General features: G+C 40.9%; 1 protein-coding gene across 1 annotated transcript in view; it reads left to right on the forward strand.

Moving 5' to 3' along the window:
- The first annotated feature begins 2,527 nt into the window (after nt 1-2,527).
- Nucleotides 2,528-19,245, forward strand: part of LOC136836260 (ubiquitin-conjugating enzyme E2 W) — a 429,437-nt gene continuing 412,719 nt past the window's right edge. The window contains exon 1 of the mRNA XM_067100267.1: nt 2,528-2,697. Within this exon, the coding sequence (XP_066956368.1) occupies nt 2,680-2,697 (18 nt within the window). The 5' untranslated portion in view covers nt 2,528-2,679. The remainder of the gene's footprint in view (nt 2,698-19,245) is intronic.

The raw sequence follows: 19,245 nt of genomic DNA on the forward strand, positions 1-19,245 counted from the left end.
ATATTCATGGAATTTATAAGTAGCAATGACGACAAAATCCTGTAAAATATGTATTTTATTCAAGTACTGTACCAAGTTTAATGAGTGTTTTATTGATAGATCGTAGGCACTCCGAATATTTAAGGGAATGCAAGGGTGAGATATTTTAAGCGCATCAAAACCCAATGCAGCAATGTGATTTTCATACAATTACCGACAACTGACAAAAATATGTGTTGGTGGTTAAGAATTAGAAATGCTGTGAAAATATACTAGGACCTTGTAGAACAGACAAGTGATTACAAGAAAGCCATGAGACTACAAAAAAAAGAGCTGTCAATGACAAAAATATAATTCTAAAACCAAAATATTTATATAAACATGTCTTCCCATAAATATGACAATCTCTCTAGTTCAGTAGAATACTAGTGCATCAAGCAGTGAACTTGTAAAGTCCCCGCTGAGTGGGTCTTCTATGATGGCGACCCGTTTTCTATGCCGCTCCTAGGATAACGGGTCATGCAAGATCAGCCATACTCAGTCATCCAAACTTATCTATGTAAATGTATACCTGTTACTAACTTATTTTGCATACGTTTCTTTTGCTCATGTGTCAGAATGTTGTCAAGTTGATCATTGTCCATTTTTGCAACTCAGAGTGTATTTACTCATTGTATTTATTGTCAAGAGTAATTGACCTCAGGTCACCCTGATTCTCTTTGTATTCCTCGGCGTGACGTCAGTCCGCCGCTATATAAACCACCTGTGCCCACAATAAAGCTTACGGGCTGCTCCAGGAGCAAGAGCCCGTTCAGCACGAGGCTGGCTTAATCTTAAACAACAACAACAATGAAGCAGCAGTAACTTTTCTCCTGCTCATTCTTTAGCACCTCTTAAAAACTAAACTTAACAAGTGCTCTCTCTCTCTCTCTCTCTCTCTCTCTCTCTCTCTCTCTCTCTCTCTCTCTCTCTCTCTCTCTCTCTCTCTCTCTCTCTCTCTCTCTCTCTCTCTCTCTCACACACACACACAAATCCTGGAGTCCAAAAGTGACTAGGGCATGTTAAACAGATGATGTACGAGTATAGTGCTAATTCGATTACCAGTTCACTAACAAGAACCAAGAACCAAAGAATTATAGATGTTAAAGATAATGCTAGAAATGTATTTTACATATATGAATTAACGGATTTACCTTCCTATTAACTCGACTTAACTATAATGTTACAAGTAATCTGCTAGTGCTGCAATTTCTTCTGTGATCTGATCATACTTGGAATGAAGCAAAGACTCTCACGCAGAAAAAACTGAGAAAGGATAAGCTGAAAACAATAGATCAATATATAAAAAATAATAATGTTAACAAAAGTTGCAGAGCGATAGCAAGCATTTGATTGCACATATACTACTACACGTGATTCGCATTGATAACCTGAAGGAAAAGGTATAGAGTGAAACAATTGTTTGGCCTGTCACTGCTGATAAATTATGAAGGGATAACGCCAAAAAATACTCTTAGCAGAAAGCTTGCAAGTACAATTTTCGAGTCCAGGAATTCTAGCAGCCACCATGTGTAGATGGACAGGACGACCTCTATGTACTAGACGTCTGAACGCAACATACATGTGCTTTGGGAGATAACTGCCAAGTCTTGTTCGCTTGAAGAAATGTTTTCCTTAATTAAGGAAAGATAACACGAAAGTTAGCTTCCATTCAAGGTATGCATACTTGACAAATCAATGACTTATCTTAAAACCAATTCTCTTTGTACGCAAATATGAAACAAGCCTTCAAATATCTTTGTTTTAATTTGGGATTAAGGTATTACGTCGATATTTCCATTGATAATGGCTTCAACTTTTGCATACTAAATCAAGGTTGATAGCCTCATTGGACTCAAAACTTGTTTACTAACGAAATTGTAGCAGTTAATGATGCTGGTCAGTAGGCACAAACAAGAGACCTACCATAAAATAGACAATGCAAGCGAGTTGTCGTATTCATAACAGTATTCTCCTGCTCACACTGAGAAATGAAGATACAGCATTCCTTCGTGGCATATTCTAAAAGATGGCATTTAGATTTAGGCTTCTTGTAATCATGAAAATTTGTTTAATTTAGCTAAAAACAAGAATTTATTAAAAAAATACGTAATTTTTATTTATAAATAATCTATGTTACTCAATTATATTGGATAATTTACTTTTATATCCAAAAAAAGATAAAATTTGCTACATCATAACCCGGAAATAAAGTGTCTGCGATTGCAACCAATAAATGTTAATAATAAAATCAATAAAACTTGATAATTATTTGATAACACTATGAATTCTAGTAAAATATAAAAGCTCTTATGTATTTTGAACAAAATTCGCAAAATAAAATAATACGATTTATAATCCCAATTATACATGCAAATCTAATATTCTACAAAAATCAATAAAATATAAATAAAATACGTATGTAATTTAATGTTTTTATGTTTATACAATAAATTTCCTTCCATTATATGACAAGAGTAACCGATATGGCAATGACACTCAAAACACAACAGTGTAATCAAAACAAACAAGATTACTGAAAAATCTTGTAGGGTATCATGAAGGTACAATAGATTATTAACTTTTTATCTTTTTTAATGATTTTCACGGTGTTTGTGTCGGCGGCGGACGAGTGTCTTTGATTGTGTCTTAGTGCCAAGGATGACAAACACATCAGAGGTGAGTAATTGTGTAAGAAGGGGATAAATATTCCGAAAGGTACTTGCAGGTTTGCTTGATGGAATTCTTTCGCCGGATGTCTTATGATCATATTATGTGGAAGTACGTTTATAAGTATTGCCGAATTCCGAGAGTATGTTGACCCTTGATACCCTGAGGATGTAGGATAGAAGTGTATGTTGTATTGTCAGGAAGGCATATTGCCGGAAAAGGGGACTTCATTTATATTTTAGGTGGTAGACCCTAGGCTTGATATGAGGCATCGGCTTGCCCCAAACCTATTGAGATTTTTTGACTTGTAAACTGCCTATGGCTTCCTAGCTGGCAAGAAGAGACTCTGTTAGATGATGTGTCATGTCAGGGTCATGTCATGGCACATGCTAGGCTATGAGATTTACCTTGGACCCTGCGGTGAATGACCTTTTAGGTCCCAGTGCTTCACCTTTGGCCAGAATTTTTATATACAGTTTCCAGGCTGCTACTAATGTTCTGTTATACCTGTGTAGATCTGCCTGCAGTTGACTTGTGGAGGCAAACCTGAACATTATTGTGAACAACCTGCACAGTTTTTCCTGCCTGCGCAGGCGACCTGAGCAAATAGCTCATCCAAATTGATAGCCTCAGGCAAAATGGCCATGCAGGTTTATTTCAATGTAAATATGGGGAGGCAACTGTTTTTGGCTCAGTTCCCATCCTAGCTGAAAAATTATGTTCCAGTTAGAAACAAAAATGCTGAGCTTTATTAAATTAAAAAGTGTTTACACCTAAATTAATGATGTATTGGATTTACTTGTTTTTTTAATAATTGATACGGATGTCAGTATAACATATATTCTTGATTTGGCAATTTTTCCACAGGGACAGATTAAGCCTATGTATGTTTATTCTTGGTTTTAAATCATATATGCAAATCGGTTTTTAAATGAGATTAAATATTCATCATGGCAAAATAATGTGAAACAAGTAGGCATATATGTGTCTGTTCATGATTGTGCATCATATATATAATTCATTTTTAAAACAAGAACAAAATAATATTCTACTTTCTGATGAAACAAAGTAAAGCAATATTAGACCATGTATGTTTAAAATACATCAATTTTGAAATGAAAACAAACAATTACCAAGTTAATTAATACAATTATCTTGCCATGGAACTCTTCCTTCATTCATAAAATATTCAATAAACCTTATGAAAGTCCTTTATAACAAATTCACACGAGTGTTTAATTAATTTTTCAACGACTCCTTTGGCAAGCCAATTAGCCAACAGCCAGAGCATCATCTGTTCACGCCATGGCTGCTACAGAGGACTGAGGAAAAAATGCATTTTTAGTTGTGAAGGTGTACCTGTACAGGTTGACTGTGCAGGCAGACCTGCCAGGTATACTTGAATATTAGTGGTGGCCTTTATATTCACATGTATGGCTGTGCCAGTATGAGAATGACGTTGTAAGTACATGAGAGTCTTAAGCTACATGAGGGTAAATGTAAGACCCCTTTTATGCATTGTATTATTTTTTGCACCCAATTATTTATTTGCTTCCATTGTAGGCAGTTGCTGCAGCGAGTTTCCTCTTGCTGATGCACACTTGTGCATTTTTGGCAACATTAAATTGACTTTTACTTTCCGACAAATTCTGGAGTGAGCAGCACATGTATAGAGAGTGAATAAAAGGAGGAGGTTATTATGCCTTAATAATTTTGCTTATTTAAGGAATACGAAAAAGGTACTGCATTGATGCTGTTGGGTACACCCACAGAATAACTAGCAATACACCTGAGGTGTGTTTGTCATGGCTTTGTAGTATTCCAGACTTTTATCCTACAAAACTGGTATATTCTCCACCAGAAATATAAGTATTGTAGATATCATTTGCACCTTCTGTTAGGAAAGTTAGCCCCCCAGTGATAGCAGGGCTGCTACTGAACTATACAGAGGTGCAGTGAGAAAAATGCATAGTTTGAAGGCATGTATTGAACATCATTGCCAGTCGCGGTGTATGATTGCAGTAATGCCCAAGCCTAGTGGGACCATGAACATAGGCTACCTTGGGCATTGTAAGCACACAGTGTGAAAAGATACTCATGGAGTATCAGTCTACTGTTACATGCAGCAGTGCACTGCATTTAGATATGTTGTTTTACTCATAGTGTGAAAGGGCCCATATCTGTCATACTTTTATATCAGTATACCATAAAATAAAGAGTTTTTGTATAAGGTGCACTTGTTTTCCTGAAAATTATGTCACAAATTTGCAAGTCATAAGTTTGAATTTTACTCATTACCTAACCTAGTCATTATTTATTTATTTTTTCTTTTTATTTGCAACATCGCCTAATCAAACTAGGATTATCCTTGTGAAGGTGGTACCACAGGAGTACATTTATTGGATTCTTATTGAAATTTCTTGCCAGACTTCAAGTACAGGAGCTGTTACCATCATCAGCATTTATAATTTTGTCAGCTTGTCTCTGTATGGGTTTATGACCACCCTTTTCTTCTTTGTGTACTGTGCACTGTAATTCTTGTCTGGGTCTTGTATTACTAGGTCTTCACCTGTGCCCTTTTCAGTGTCTCCTGTTACCTTTTACCTTACCTTAGAAGTATAAGCCTTGCACATACATCATAAGTCTTTATTCTTTTAACTGAAAAGTATAAGCCTTGCACATACATCGTAAGTCTAGTCTTTTAACTAGGTATTTTTATTATCAGGTAGACCCGTCAAATCTTTCCACTTTATCCAGGCTGTTGCTACTCTTTCTTACTGCTCTCTCAACACCTGCTTCACTGTCCAGCATGCCCTTAAAGTAACAGAAATACCGTACTACTTTTTCTAAGACATAATCTCTACTGCATCAAGGTGCTACACCTCCGTCTTCCCAATTTGCTCTGTGCCATATACATTTTGGGGATTGAAAATCCCTTACTCAATTTTTTTTTGTCTATTCTGAGTATCTGTTGCTGTGTCAGTTACATTTGTACACAGAACTGAGTTCACCCCACACCTTATAGCCACTTTCCTAACTGCACTTTGTTCCTTCAGGAATACAAGTGATCTCATTTTATGTAGGATGATGCCTTTGTGCTATGTGGGTTTGGTTGTTGAAACTTGGTAAAAAAATAGGTAACTGATGGTGGATGGGTGAGTGGTGGGAATCCCCACTCACTTATCATCATCTAGTACTTTTACTTTGGCTACAGTCAAGTTAAGATGTCTTGCTGTGACTGACCATCAAGTTGAAACTTCTTTCATTTTTTGTTTAACATTGATCTGAACAAGAAAGTGAACAATGAAAGACATGAAGAACATGGGCGGAGTGCCTTGCTGCTAACCAGTTTTTGTTGTTCTGCATTGTTAGGTCCTTCAAAGAGTGTGCTGGCTTGTCTCCTTTGCCACTGAAAAGTTTGGCAACAGTGGAAGAAAGCCAAAGATGTTCAGCAGTTTCTTTGAAAGGAATTACTCTGCCTTCAATACTGCTGAATCTTTTGGGCTTATCCTTCCTGGGCTGCCCTTTCTCCCTCTCTCCACATAGCCTACCTTCTGCTTGTTCTCTTCTGGGAGAGGGGTTATATTTTTGATGGTATATGATCAGCATGCATTCTCTAACAGTGCCAATCAAGATGCACTTGGCAAGTTCTCCTTAGGTGAGACAGCTCATGTATTTGCTTAGTAATGCTTCATTAGCAGCTTTGCTGGAGTACTGATAGACATTGCTGTCCCTCAGTATTTTTAGCGATCTTTCTTTCACTGTTGTTCCTGCTAAGAAGCTCAAGTCAGTTTAGCTTCGTAGTAATCGTCTTGCCTATGGATATACCCCTTCGGTATCAAGTGCAAACCATAATCATCCAGAATTGCTTCTTGCTGATGCTGAAGAGAGTAAGAGCTATGGATGGAGTAAGGTGAAGAAATGCATGTGTGTATCATATTCCTCATCCTTGTCCTTGTTGAGCTCTTTCTCCTCATCTTCTTTTGCACAAATTTTTCTCAAATAGGAAGAAGGAAAAAGTCAGCGAAATCCTTCCCCAAGAGGTTCCGTAGAACTTTTGAGTAAGTACCTTCCCTCTTTGAAGGTTGGTGGTGGTGTTTGCCTACCTGCAGGTGGAATGTCTACTGCTGGTAGAGTTGACATGGGGGTTCCTGATGGTGCTTGGGACTTTGAGTCTCCTTGTTCCTTCTTGGAGGCATCATCCTTCAGACCCTTACCCTGTTCTTCAACTGAGGTGTGTGGAGTAAGAATCCATGCCAACTCTAGTGGTTGGTGCATGTGTGTGCACAAAGGAGATTCATGCATGACAGGTTCCTATTGTACAATCCATATACTCGTGATTGTTGAAACCCGTAAGTGTTGCCTCATTCATCCAGAATTCCTGATTTCCGTGCGTTACAATATTGCTGGGTATTGTGTGATGATCTAAATTCATGTGATTGTGTGTACCCTTGAGCTGTGCATGGTGCATTGAAAACTTCCTTTATTTGTGTTCACAATTCCTGGATCATGTGCATGCAACAGAGAGTTTATGTTCCAAAGATCGCTGCATTATAATACCACTGAGTATTGTGGCAAGCTGCATGCAAGTGGTTGTGTAGACACTCATGATGTTCTTGTTACATTGTCTGAATAGTAAAGTTGAGGTGGTGGTAGGGAATAGGCATTCTGATAGCTGGGACTCCTTGATCTACTGTGCAGTATGCTTCAAGCCCTCTGGGGCATTGAAAGGGAGGGGACGTGAAGGGAGGGTTCCCTTCTCTGGCTGCCACAAGCAAGGATAATTTGTGTTTCTCAGGACAGTTGTAGACTACTGTACCGTCAAGGACTACCAACCTCCCCTCTCTCAGACACTGATCCTGTTTCTGGCCTACCCTCTAAGATCTTTAGGTTCTGGCACTGTTGGCAGAGGCAAGGGAGAGGTTGGAAAATGATGTGTTAGAAGTTGTAGATGACTTTTCTCAAACCTTTTTATTGGCTTTCTTGTTGAGAAAGCGACTAAGGGTTAGAGACTTGCCATTGACTGCTCTCTGTTAAACAAGTTTTGTGTTAAAGACTCAACTGGAGGGAAAAAAACTTGTTTCATGTTAGATTTTATCATAAAGGATTCATGTTAAATTTTATCAGGTAGGGTGATTTCATGAATTTGGTGGATCTGAAGGATGCCTGTTTTCAGATGCCTGTCCATTTTTCCTCTGGGAAGTACTTCTGTTTTGTCAGTGAAGGGTTATGTCTGTCAGTACAAAGCCCTGTGCTTGGACTGGCAGTAGCCCCTCATGTGTACACTTTAGTTTTCACCATAGCGTCAGCTTGGACTTGTTTGAACAGGACATGTCTTCTGCATTATGTCAGTGACTGGCTGATCCCAGCTCTTAGAGATGCTGTTGCTCCAAAACAGAGACTGCCTTCTTCTGCCTTTTGTCACAACCAGCGGGTCATGATAACTAGGGGTAAGTTAGATCTTGTGCCTGAGCACCAGGCATAAACTGGGCTTGCTAATACATACAGAAGAAGAAGAGTTTTGGTAAGACTCACACCTCAGTAAGCTCATGGAGTTGACAGCGCAGTTCCTGTCATGACAGGGACAACTAGCAGGCACCTCCACCAGGGCTCACTTCAGTAGTAGTGGAAGTAGCATGGGTTAGCCTCAAGTAACCTTGCCTCTCACCTTGTGCCCTTGAGTCAAGAATGAGGGAGAATCTTGCTTGTTGGCATGATGGTGGGAATCTCTTATTGTGAATTCCTTTGAACTCCCCACCTGTATGGATGCTTTTGTTTTAAGATGCATCAAGATAGGGTGATGCTCACACCTGTGAGACTTCTTTGCTTTAGGATGTGAACAGAGATGACCTTCAGTTTGCAGATCAACATCTAGGGAATGCTTGCAGCACAGACAGTTATAACAGTACAAGATTTTTTTATGGTCATTCTGTAGTGTTGATGAATGACAAAGGTTGGTTATACAGATGGACAAGAGGCTTTGCCATACTCTTGAACTGTCTGCCACAGACATTCTGGCCAGTTCGACCAGTTCAACTGTTAGTGGGAAATTGGTTGAAACAGATTGGTCACTAATTTTTTGAGTGAGGAAAGGCTTTTATGACTGTTGGAGGACCCCCGTGATCAACCTATTCACCATAATTACACATTAAGCTCCCAATGTTCTGCTCTTCTGTTCCAGACCCCAGGCTGCCTTGGAAAACGAATTCTGGCTTCCCCTGGGACATCTGGATATCTTAACCTTTTGTTTTGTAAGTCTAATTTGCCAACAGATCAACCAAGTGTTTGTCACTTGGTCACAAATAGCCCTTGCAACTCCTTGTTGGCCTCATTCTGTGTGATATCCCAACCTGCTAACCCTGCTGGTTGAGGAACTTAGAGATTCCAATTTGGCTTTCTCTTCTTAGTTGCCAAATGTTTTGAGGTAGTGTTAGCTATTGTTTACCAGGGAGTAGAGCATTTTCCTCTTGATTGGTGTCATCATCCCACTTAATCCCTGATGCCGAAGGAAAAAGTGTTAGATGATGGTGGTTCCCCAACTCCTACCACCATTTTGTAGAGTTATATTCTAAAAAATTCTACAACATTTTCCTTTTATGACATTGTTGGAAAATCAACTTTGATCTATCTTGGAGTTAGGCTTGGCCTTGAGCATATAGGCTACTGTGTTATTGTGCTTTATATGTTAATAAGAAATGTTCATAGAAGTTGAAAGTTGGAACAAGGCTGTTAATTGGTTGTTGGTAGATGGTTGGGGGAGGAAACCCTCACTCACCTGCCATCGGCAAGCCCTTTTTTATTTGGCACCTATCGAGCAAGGACTTCTTGCTATCTTCCTACTGACTGCCAGGTTGAAATGTTTTTCACTGCTTTCTGTATGTATTGTGTTTTTTTTTTTTGTTGAATAATGGATGCATGTAAACAGATTGAATAACATTGTAAAGGTGATCAAGTGTGTGGTCACTTCATGTCCTCTGTGTCTGTGAATCCCACCAATATTGATCTGTGGATCCCCACCAGTATACAGTAGTCTCTTTTTTAGGGGTAGGACTGACTGTCCTGATTTCCATGTAAGGAGTATTTGAGTTGGTCCCCTTAATAGTGGAAATGGTCTGGGAAGACGAGCAGGAAGGATAAAACATTTTCATGGGTGTCTGCAGTGAATTTTTTTAGTTACTTTTCTCACAGTGCTGTCTTTTAGTGACAATTCAGGTGTGTCTGCTGGGCTCTCACCAGTTGAAACCGTGTTGCATTCATATGCTTTGTCTCATCCTACCCCTCTTACATCAGCTGTTTCAAGGATGACACATAGGGTATTTGGAGAAAATTTTGCCTGCCCATGGTCTTTGGAGGAGCCCATCATTTGCTTTGGCAAATTCTTGAGGATATCTGTATGCTATTGCTGTGCTGCTTAGGCATTCAACCCTGTTGAGCCTCCTGTAGCATTTGTCCTACCCTTTGGAGATGACCCTATAAAATCACTCATGGCTTGTGCTCTGTCAGCATATGTACAGTAATCCTTGCCCCCAACCAGTTCTCTGAAGCCTTTTGAAGAGAGTAAGACCCACCAGCAAAGCACAGTGTTTGCTCGTTGTTTAGCTCTTCCTTGTCTTCTAGGGTCAGAAGCAGTGTTTGCTCGCCCATGGGTGGGACATCAAATTTACTCTACCTGTTCCTTCTTGGACAAGAGGACTGCCCCAGACTCTTACTCCTATTCTTCTGCCTAGGTATACAGAAAGAGTCAGTACTGCCCTCTTGTTTGGCATTTGCAAGGTCTCCTGATTGTACACATCTGGATGGGGGGCTCGTTTAAGGTTGCCATTTTCTGATACTTATTGGTATTCTAACAGTAGCACTCATGCTTGGTCTCCCATGGCCTCTACTTGTTTGGATCTTGCAGATAACAGGGAGTTTAAGAGGAGGGATGATAACAGCTCAGAACCTCTTTCCATTCACAGGTCATCCTCTTGTCAATAGGTACCATCAGAACTGATTTTGCACCACGTTTCCATGGGTAGGTTGGCTTGACATCCTCTCGTTTGGAAGAGGATTATGCTTGTGCTTTTGGGGGTCTGATAGGACCAAAGGGTCCTGGTCTGTCAGAGGTGGAACGTCACTTTTGATAGATCATAGAATTCACTCATGATTGCAGTGATCTGGGGAGATGATCCCAATGCCCCATCTGAACCTATCTCATTGATTAAGCTCACCCTCGAGTGTGCTTCTGAAGTGAGACTGTTGTTCAGATTGCTGTGGTTAGAGCTGGCTCAGGGTGTTTTGGGCAAGGTGAAGAAGCCTGATCTCTGGATCAGAGGGTTCCCTGTTGCCTGACTAATTGAGCAGGACCCCTTTTCCCCATCTCCTGACCATTGACACTCCTGAGGAGGTTGTATATGTTAGAGAATGTCAAGATTACTCCTCTGCAGTTGGACTCAGTCTGCAGAATGACATCAACCTCCAATGGAGACTCACAGGAAGTCTCTTCCCAGGCCTTCTTGTCAGCAGATTCAGGAGCTTCCTTTCAGGCAGCATCTTGGCTTAATCTTTGGTTGAGCATGTTTGCTAACTTCACTGTTACTAATGTCTCCTCCGAAATGAGAGGTCAAAGGTAATACTGGACATTTGACTTTTGAGTTCCTATCATTATTTAGTAATAAAAAGCTAATTGTCATGGGTTGTCAATTGAAAAAGAAAACATTATGTAGACATTATTGTCGTGGATTGTTAAATGATTAAAAGAAATGATGTAGTTATTTGGGAGCTCTGGGTTAAGTGTTTGGTGTTAGAGCTTGCAGATATTTTTTGGTTTTTATCATTAGGCATCTTGCAGAATTTAATCATTTATAAATTTCTGACATTCATTTGTATGAAATCTCATTACAGAAATGTTTATTCATAAGCTTTATAACATAGTGTTCTGTAACTGTATTTGTCTTCCTACTACAGTACCTTGTAAAATAGGATAGAATTTTACTTTTTAAATATTATACAAAATATTATAAGTTGGTCATGACCAGTATGGGTATGTCAGAGTTAATCTAAGCATTTTTATTCTGCAAAGGTTAAATAGTGTTGAATAAAACCCCATGCCTTCAGAGTCCAAGCATTGAATTTGTGGTACAGAACTGTATATATCTTCTTTGCATGTATGGGTGATGTATATCTTTGACTGCACCTGTATGCAATGCTACAACCATTGAATCATATTACCTCACTTACATGAAAGTTGAGCTGAAAAACATAATGTTAGTGTTCAGCATCTCTCTTGGAAGGAATGTATTTAGGTGTGTGGGAGGTGTGGCTGTGTCAGAAACTGATATGTTTCATACACAATATTCTTACATAACTTTTTACATTGATTCACTTCTTGTTCACTGTCATAGTTCACTGGTGCTATGTATATTTTGCATATCGTACAGGTATTCAGCACAATGACGAATGATTTTGAGGCAAGTGAAGGAAGCTGCAGCACACTTTGTGAACATAGGAAGTTCTTGAGGTGTATTCCTTAAGACAAGATATGAATTCCAAGTACTTAATGGTGATTCCTGTATCACCAAAGTACTCTGAGCAGGTGTGGTATGTGGGCTTCCTTCAAGGACTGATAAATTTCTCTAGAAGACGTCCATAATGGCCCATAATGGCCTCCTGTATGATTGCAATGAGGTTTTACATCCGGGTCATTTAGAGCCATCATAACTTGAGGAACCCTTGTGCTTCACTAGTGAAAGCTCTCCATCTGCATTTTGAGAGAAGGGCTTTTCTATTAATGTCATATTCTTCCCAACCCTTCACAACTCTTTCGCTCCTGTTATACCAGACTAATTAGGATTGGTTGTTTAGAGAAGCCTCTCCTCTGTCTGCTTTTCTTCCTTATTAGAGGACTCCCTCATGTACTATAAAGAAAGCATGCTGTTGATGCCAGCCATCAAGAGACAAAGGTTACCCTTTTTTCGTGCTCTTATTAACTGTAGATAATCATGCAAACTCATGGGAATTGAGATTGTGTTATGCTGTCCATGACAAAGAATGAGTATGTTACAGGCTATCCATTTTTGAAGGGGCCTCTTTGTCTTCTCCACAGTCACCTGAAGCCTCCATAGGAACACATTTAGCTGCCCTGTCTTTGAAATTTGTTGGTCTGAATGACTTCCCATTGCACTGAAGATGCAAGTAAGAGGCTGCATCTACAAACTTACAGATTTATTCAAGCAACAAACAGACAGATCAGTAGCTCTTGTGAGCGGAAATTGTGCCTGACACGAGGTGAACAAAGCAGAGGTCAGTGTACAACCAACTATGTTTGTTGGAGGATGGAAAGATGTACATAAATCAATATACAAGACACGGAATGAAGTTATGATACATATAGCTGGAATACTGACATTGTAATGCTTGCAGTAAGAATGATACATTTAACTGTACAAAGGATGTGTGACATCTGTTGTGTTTCTTGTTTGCATGCAGAGATGCTCGTTGTGAGAAGATTAGCTGGTCAGGTAAGATGGATAGTTGTTGGTCTGCGTGGGACCCTACAGGACTATCCTTTGGAGAGGCCTACGGTTGTAGGTCAGTGTCTGGGAGGCTTGTTGGCTTTAGGCGGTCGATGGAAACCCACGTAGTTTTGCTGTCCACTGTCATTTGGTAGGCTTTGTGTCTTCTCTGGATGACACAGTATGGTCCTGAGTAGGCTGGGGAGAGGGGGGGGTTCTGTGTGCGTCTACACTTATGAATGCATATTTTGTATTCTGCAGTTCGTTGGGGACGTACACTTTTCTGGCCATGTGGTAAAGTTATCTTGGCTGGCATTATTCATTCTAATGCCTTGTGGGTGTCGGATGGGGATGTTGGGATTGTTGGATGTTGAAAGACGTCTGCCGGCAATGTTAATGATTGGCCGTACGGGGCTTCTGCTGGAAATGAGTTGAATGCCGCGTGTGGTGACATTCTAGTCCTAGTAAGACCCAAGGTAACTCCTTTCTCCAACTCCTGCCTTGACACCTAGTGGTGAGTTATCCTTTCAACAACCGGTGTAGCCTGTCAATGATGCTGTTAGCTGCTGGGTTGTGGGCCGTTGTGTGTACTATCTTTGTCCCCAAACTGTCTACGAGGGCATTCCATAAGGCAGACGTGAAGTTTGACCCCTGTTGATTGTTATGATATGTGGGACTCAGTGTCTGCTGACCCATCTGATGAGAGCTTTCACACAACTCTCCGCCGTCTTTTGCCATATCGGTATTGCTTCGGGCCACCTGGTATTTCTGTCAGTGATGGTGAACAGGTATCTGTACCCCTTGGAGTTGGGTATAGGTCCCACTATGTTGACTCGGATGTGGGTGAGTCGGCGGTGTGTTTGTGGAACTCTCCTATTCCACTCTGTACGCGTCTTGTTATTTTTGACATCTGACTGGAAGGCATTCTCTCGTCCAGTTTTTTATATCCTTTTTCTTTCCTCACCAGATGCATTGTTTTGCTAAAATTTCGGCAGTTGTCCGGCCTGATGGGTGGACAGGTTGTATGAGGTTGAAAGCCTTTTAACCCCTGACAGGTAGGTGAGGGAGTCCAGTACTTTTTTCGCAGGTGATGGTCGTCTCTCCATTGTTGATTGATAGGTCGCTCCACATAAGGGTGGGGTTGTCCTGCCACAGTTGCTGTAGGTCCACGTCGTCTCTTTGTGCCTCTGCTATTTCAGGATAGGCTATCCTGAGCTGGACGGTATTGACACAATTTCTCGAAAGTGCGTCCGCCATGGTGTTTGCTGAACTCTTCAAATACTTTATGGTTACTTTATGGTGCAGGAGTGACATACATTTGCTGTCTTATAGGTGATAGGTGATGCTGAGTATGTGAGGGACCTATAGGGTAGAGGAAAGATTAATGTGGCTGCAGAGGTTATTGCTTGTTTTGTTGAAAGAAATGCATTATCTTGAACTCCTGACCAATTTAATTTTTTAGGTTTTCCTTGTACACGTGTAGAATGGGCTCATGATTTTAGCAATATTTGGGATAAATAGTTGACTAGTCCCAAAAATTCTTGTACTGCTTAAATTGTTGTTGGTTTTTGGAAGTCAGTTATAGCTCTCACTTTCTTTTGGAGGGGTTCAATGCCATCTGGGCTTATTTGATGTCCCAGGAATTCCACCGTTTTTTGCTCCATTTGCACTTGTCTTCCTTACTACAAGTCCATTTTCTTTAAGTATCTGCAGCATCTGCTTTAAGAGTGAGGTTAGGGCTTTTGACATCTCTAAGATGCAGTTTGTCCATAGGTCTTTGAGGTTAGGGCTAAATGTATGAGGGTGTGCTGAAGGGGTCACGATCCAGTCTTTTCTATCTTCCTTTGCTACTGGAACCTGGAAGTCTCCCTTCAGTAGATCTGTTTTGGTGAATATCATTGCTCTGTTCATTTGGTTGGTTTATGCTATGTTTGGCAACTGCTATGTATCTGGCTTTGTTTTGACGTTTAGCCACTGGTAGTCTATGTATGGGCACCATGTTCTGTCAGGGTTTCGGTACCATGTGGAGAGGGGGATGCCCATGGCTTGGGGATTTTTGGGATATTCCTGCATTCTCCATTTTCCTGAACACTTGTTTGGTGTAGGCAAGTTTCTCCAGGGCTAACCATCTGAAGCATGCATGGACTAGGGTGCCTTCCATTTCTGTATGGTGCTGGATCTTGTGTTTTGCTGGTTTGGTTAAATCGTGCTGTAGGTTGTCTTTGAAGACCTCTTCGTAGTCCTGTAGAAGTTGGCGTATCTCAGGCGGTGGGGTAGCTGCTGCAGTGGGGCCTGTTTGTCGCCTCTCCTGCTGCAATGACATGGTGGTGGGCTGTTTTGCACAGCTGTTGAGGAGATGTTACAAAGGGGCTGTTTTCGGATCAGTTGTTTGATGCTGTGCCCACTAGCAGGTCCGTGCTTAGGAAGTCTGCTCCTAAAAGTGGGTACACACGTCTGCTGCAATGAAGGTCCAACTGTAGTCTTTCCTGTTGAATGGCACATTCATATTTTGCTTCCCATGCATCTTGAGTGGCGCTCCACTGGTGGTGGATACATGGAGGTTGGTGGTGGGGCGGGTTGAGTTTTGTGGGGCTGGCTGGCATGAATGATTTGCATGCCCAGGTGTCCGCGAGGAATTCTGTGTTCGACCTTTCGTCTCAGATGAAGAAACACATGGAGCCCTTGGAAGAAAGACAGAGGTAAGCAGGCGCAGCTTCTCTTACAAGGCAACTGGTCTACTCCCTGCTGACATTTAGTTGTTTGGGTTGTGGATGTGACCCTCTTCCATGTTTTTTGAAAACAGGCAGCCTATGTTACATTTGCGTGCCTTATTTCCAAATTTCCAGAGGAAAAAGCGCGTTCCCTCTGGTGGTTCGTCTTTCTTCTGTCTGGTTTTCCCATTGATGAACTGTTTGGGGAAGCTGTGCTTGTGGTGGGGCAGCCAGTCCTCTGGTTTGCTGTTGGATTCTGTGTCAGTTGACTGTTGGGACTGATGTGCTGCTGCCGTTATGGGTGGCTTGGTGGTCTCTACTGTCTTGTGGGCCATGTGCACATTGTCAACAAATTTTAGGAATTCTTTGATGGGCATGGTGGAGGCATTGGGCATGGCTGCCACTGTTTGGCCAGGCAGTTTTGTAAGGAGGACCTATCTCACAAGGTCCAGGGTTGACTCCGGTTGACTGTCTGTGGTGGGTAACATTATGAGGTGCCACAATTGCTTCTAGACATGCGATGGCTGCTTATCTCCTATGGCTGCTCCCACATTGTTCTGGAATTTATTGGCTCTTAGGGTGGGTGGCATGCTGAAGGATGACTACAGCTAATCCGTCAGTGATTCATAGGTGATGGGTTTGCAGTTCTGTGAGCCATCCGGCGACTTGCTCGAAAACCTTGTCTGGCAAGAATTTGAGGACGGTGTCTGCTTTGTGTGTTGAGGGAGTAATTTTCTTCAGTCAGAAGATTGTCTCTGTCCTGAAGAACCAAGCTTCTGGGTTGTGGGGCATGAGTGGGGGCAGACGTGGTGGCAGTGGCGACGGTGTCATTTGAGAGGCTGGCATCATTGGGGCTGGCTGGGCTGGACATCTCCGTGGTCACCAGTGGAGCGAAGGCATGAGTAAGAGGCTGTGTTTACAAACACTGATTCATTCAAACAACAAACAGACAGGTCACTAGCTCTTGTGAGCGGAAATGTAGTGCCTGACACTAAGCAAACATAACAGAGGTCAGAGTATTGTACACCAAGCTGTTTGTTGGAGGATGGAAAGATGTACATAAATCAATATACAAGACATGAATAAAGTTATGATACATATAGCTGGAATGCTGACACTGTAGTGCTTGTGCTAAGGATGGTACATTTAACATGATAATAATATGAACGTGAATATATGTACAAAGGATGCATGACATCTGCTGTGTTTCTTGTATGCATGCGCTTGGTGTGCAGAGATGCTCATTGTGAGGAGATTAGCTGGCCAGGGGTTAAGATGGATGGTGTGTGGGTTCTTGTGGGACCCTATACCATTATCCCTTGTATCTGCCAATTGTATCATCTTGACTGAATTTTCAACCTAAACTCCCACTTCTTTTGCCTAACCTTATAATGGAAACTTGACTTCCATGATTGATTAGATTATTATATAAGCATTTCTGTCCCTTCCATGACAGATGAGGTAGTTTGGTGTTCCACCAGAGCACACTACCAGTGTATTTCACCTTTCACCCACCTTTTGTATTGTATACAAGGACACTATTGTCTTAGGGCGTAGAATAGCTGTCAAAAGAGATAATGAGTCTTTTCAGGAAGAAAGGAAAAGTTTCCATTTTTTAGAGTCAAAGTTCATGAGGTTTGAGTTTTAGGAGACACATTTTTCAGCTAAAGAAACATTTTGAGATGTGTTTGCCTTTTCCTCCTTACAACAGAGATGCCTCACTTAAATACGAGATGCCTCACTTAAATACAGCACCATGACAACTCTCTTGGGTCTGTGTTGGCTACTGTTGAAGAAGTCATAACTTGTGCCCTGTCTTACCCATATGGACAGCTGCAAAAGGAACATTTTGAGATGTGTTTGCCTTTTCCTCCTTACAACAGAGATGCCTCGTTTAAATACAGCACCATGACAACTTCTCTCTTGGGTCTTTGTTAGTTACTGTTGAAGAAGTCATAACATGTGCCCTGTCTTACCCATATGGACAGCTAACCTTCCTTGCATGATGTAAATTTTGGGCTTTGACTGTTACATCTTTGAAGAAGCAAACAGATCCACCAAGCTGTAAGTATCATCACATGACTGAGGCTTGTGGCTTTTTTACTTGATGATATCACTCAGATTTGAAAATTTATGAATACAGCATAATGACTCTTTGCTTGTATGACTGGGTTGCATCCATCTTGGCCAGTTGTAAAGGGAAAGGTCTTAATTTAGGAAACCTAAGCTGTATTGTTTCTTTGGTTCCATATGTGGTGGAAATCCTCTGTTTCACAGAGTATTCAAACAAAATATAAATCTGAAAAAGTGAAGTAGGAATACTGGACATGAAAATAAATGAGAATATTCAGTAATCACTGTAATCCATGATCAGTTCCTAGGTCACCTCCTCTGTGATTGCAATAAGGTTCATCATCATCTTTTAGAGCCATCTGCTTTTTATGACTACAAGAGATAGGAAGGGCTTCTGTGGACAGTGGGTGATTCAGGCTGGTTGATTGGGATGAGGAAGTAGCATCCTTGGATGAAAAGGCTTGTAGGGGTGATGGCTGAAAAGAGACAATGTAAATTTCAGTGGTTGAGGAAAGCCTGGGTGTGTAGAAGAAAAAGTGGATAAAGAATGGTTGGAATAGGAAGAGGTTTAAATAATGATGAAATCTTCAATATCTTTTCATGTGACAGTGGGGTAGGACAGATTGTTCAATAGTAGTGCCACTCATTGGAAGTTTTACAATCAAACTTTCCCACCAAGTTAAAGGCATTTTGAATCATACAAGGAAGCTCCGAAATCTTAGCAGTTTATCTTCTCTCCTGATTCCTTATATTCCACTATGTGCTTCTGCTTGAGTGTTGTTGGCTCTTTATTAGACAGTGGCTTGCTGTGACTCAGGTAGCTCAGCAACATCCTCCTTGTCCACTTCATTGAACCTAAACAGTCCATTGTTCTTATGAAGGTTCTCATTGAATGGAAATCTTGTAAACACTTTCAAGTCATATATTTCTCTAGATGATGATAATTAGAGAAGATAGGAGTTTGTCCCAAGCATCAGTGATGAAGTCAGTTGCATTTTTAATGTTAGGGTTCCTCTACTATTCCTTCTTTGTCTTATCATTGCTAGGGTGAAGAAAGTGGATCAAGCTCGTCCTTGTATATTGCTGATAGTAGGCTATCAAAGTGATATGATCTCTTGGTCCAAAAGTTTGATTGGGAAGGCTTTAACTTATGTGTCTCTGTGGAATGAAGCCTTATATTAATAGCAGTACATGAAAGAGAAGGTTGTTACTACTTGCGGTTGTTTCTTGCACCACCGAGTAGTGTACTGTCAAGCACTCAAATATTTTTTCACTTGAAA

The sequence above is a fragment of the Macrobrachium rosenbergii genome, chromosome 56 (assembly GCF_040412425.1).
Source record: "Macrobrachium rosenbergii isolate ZJJX-2024 chromosome 56, ASM4041242v1, whole genome shotgun sequence".
NCBI classification, from domain to species: Eukaryota; Metazoa; Arthropoda; class Malacostraca; order Decapoda; family Palaemonidae; genus Macrobrachium; species Macrobrachium rosenbergii.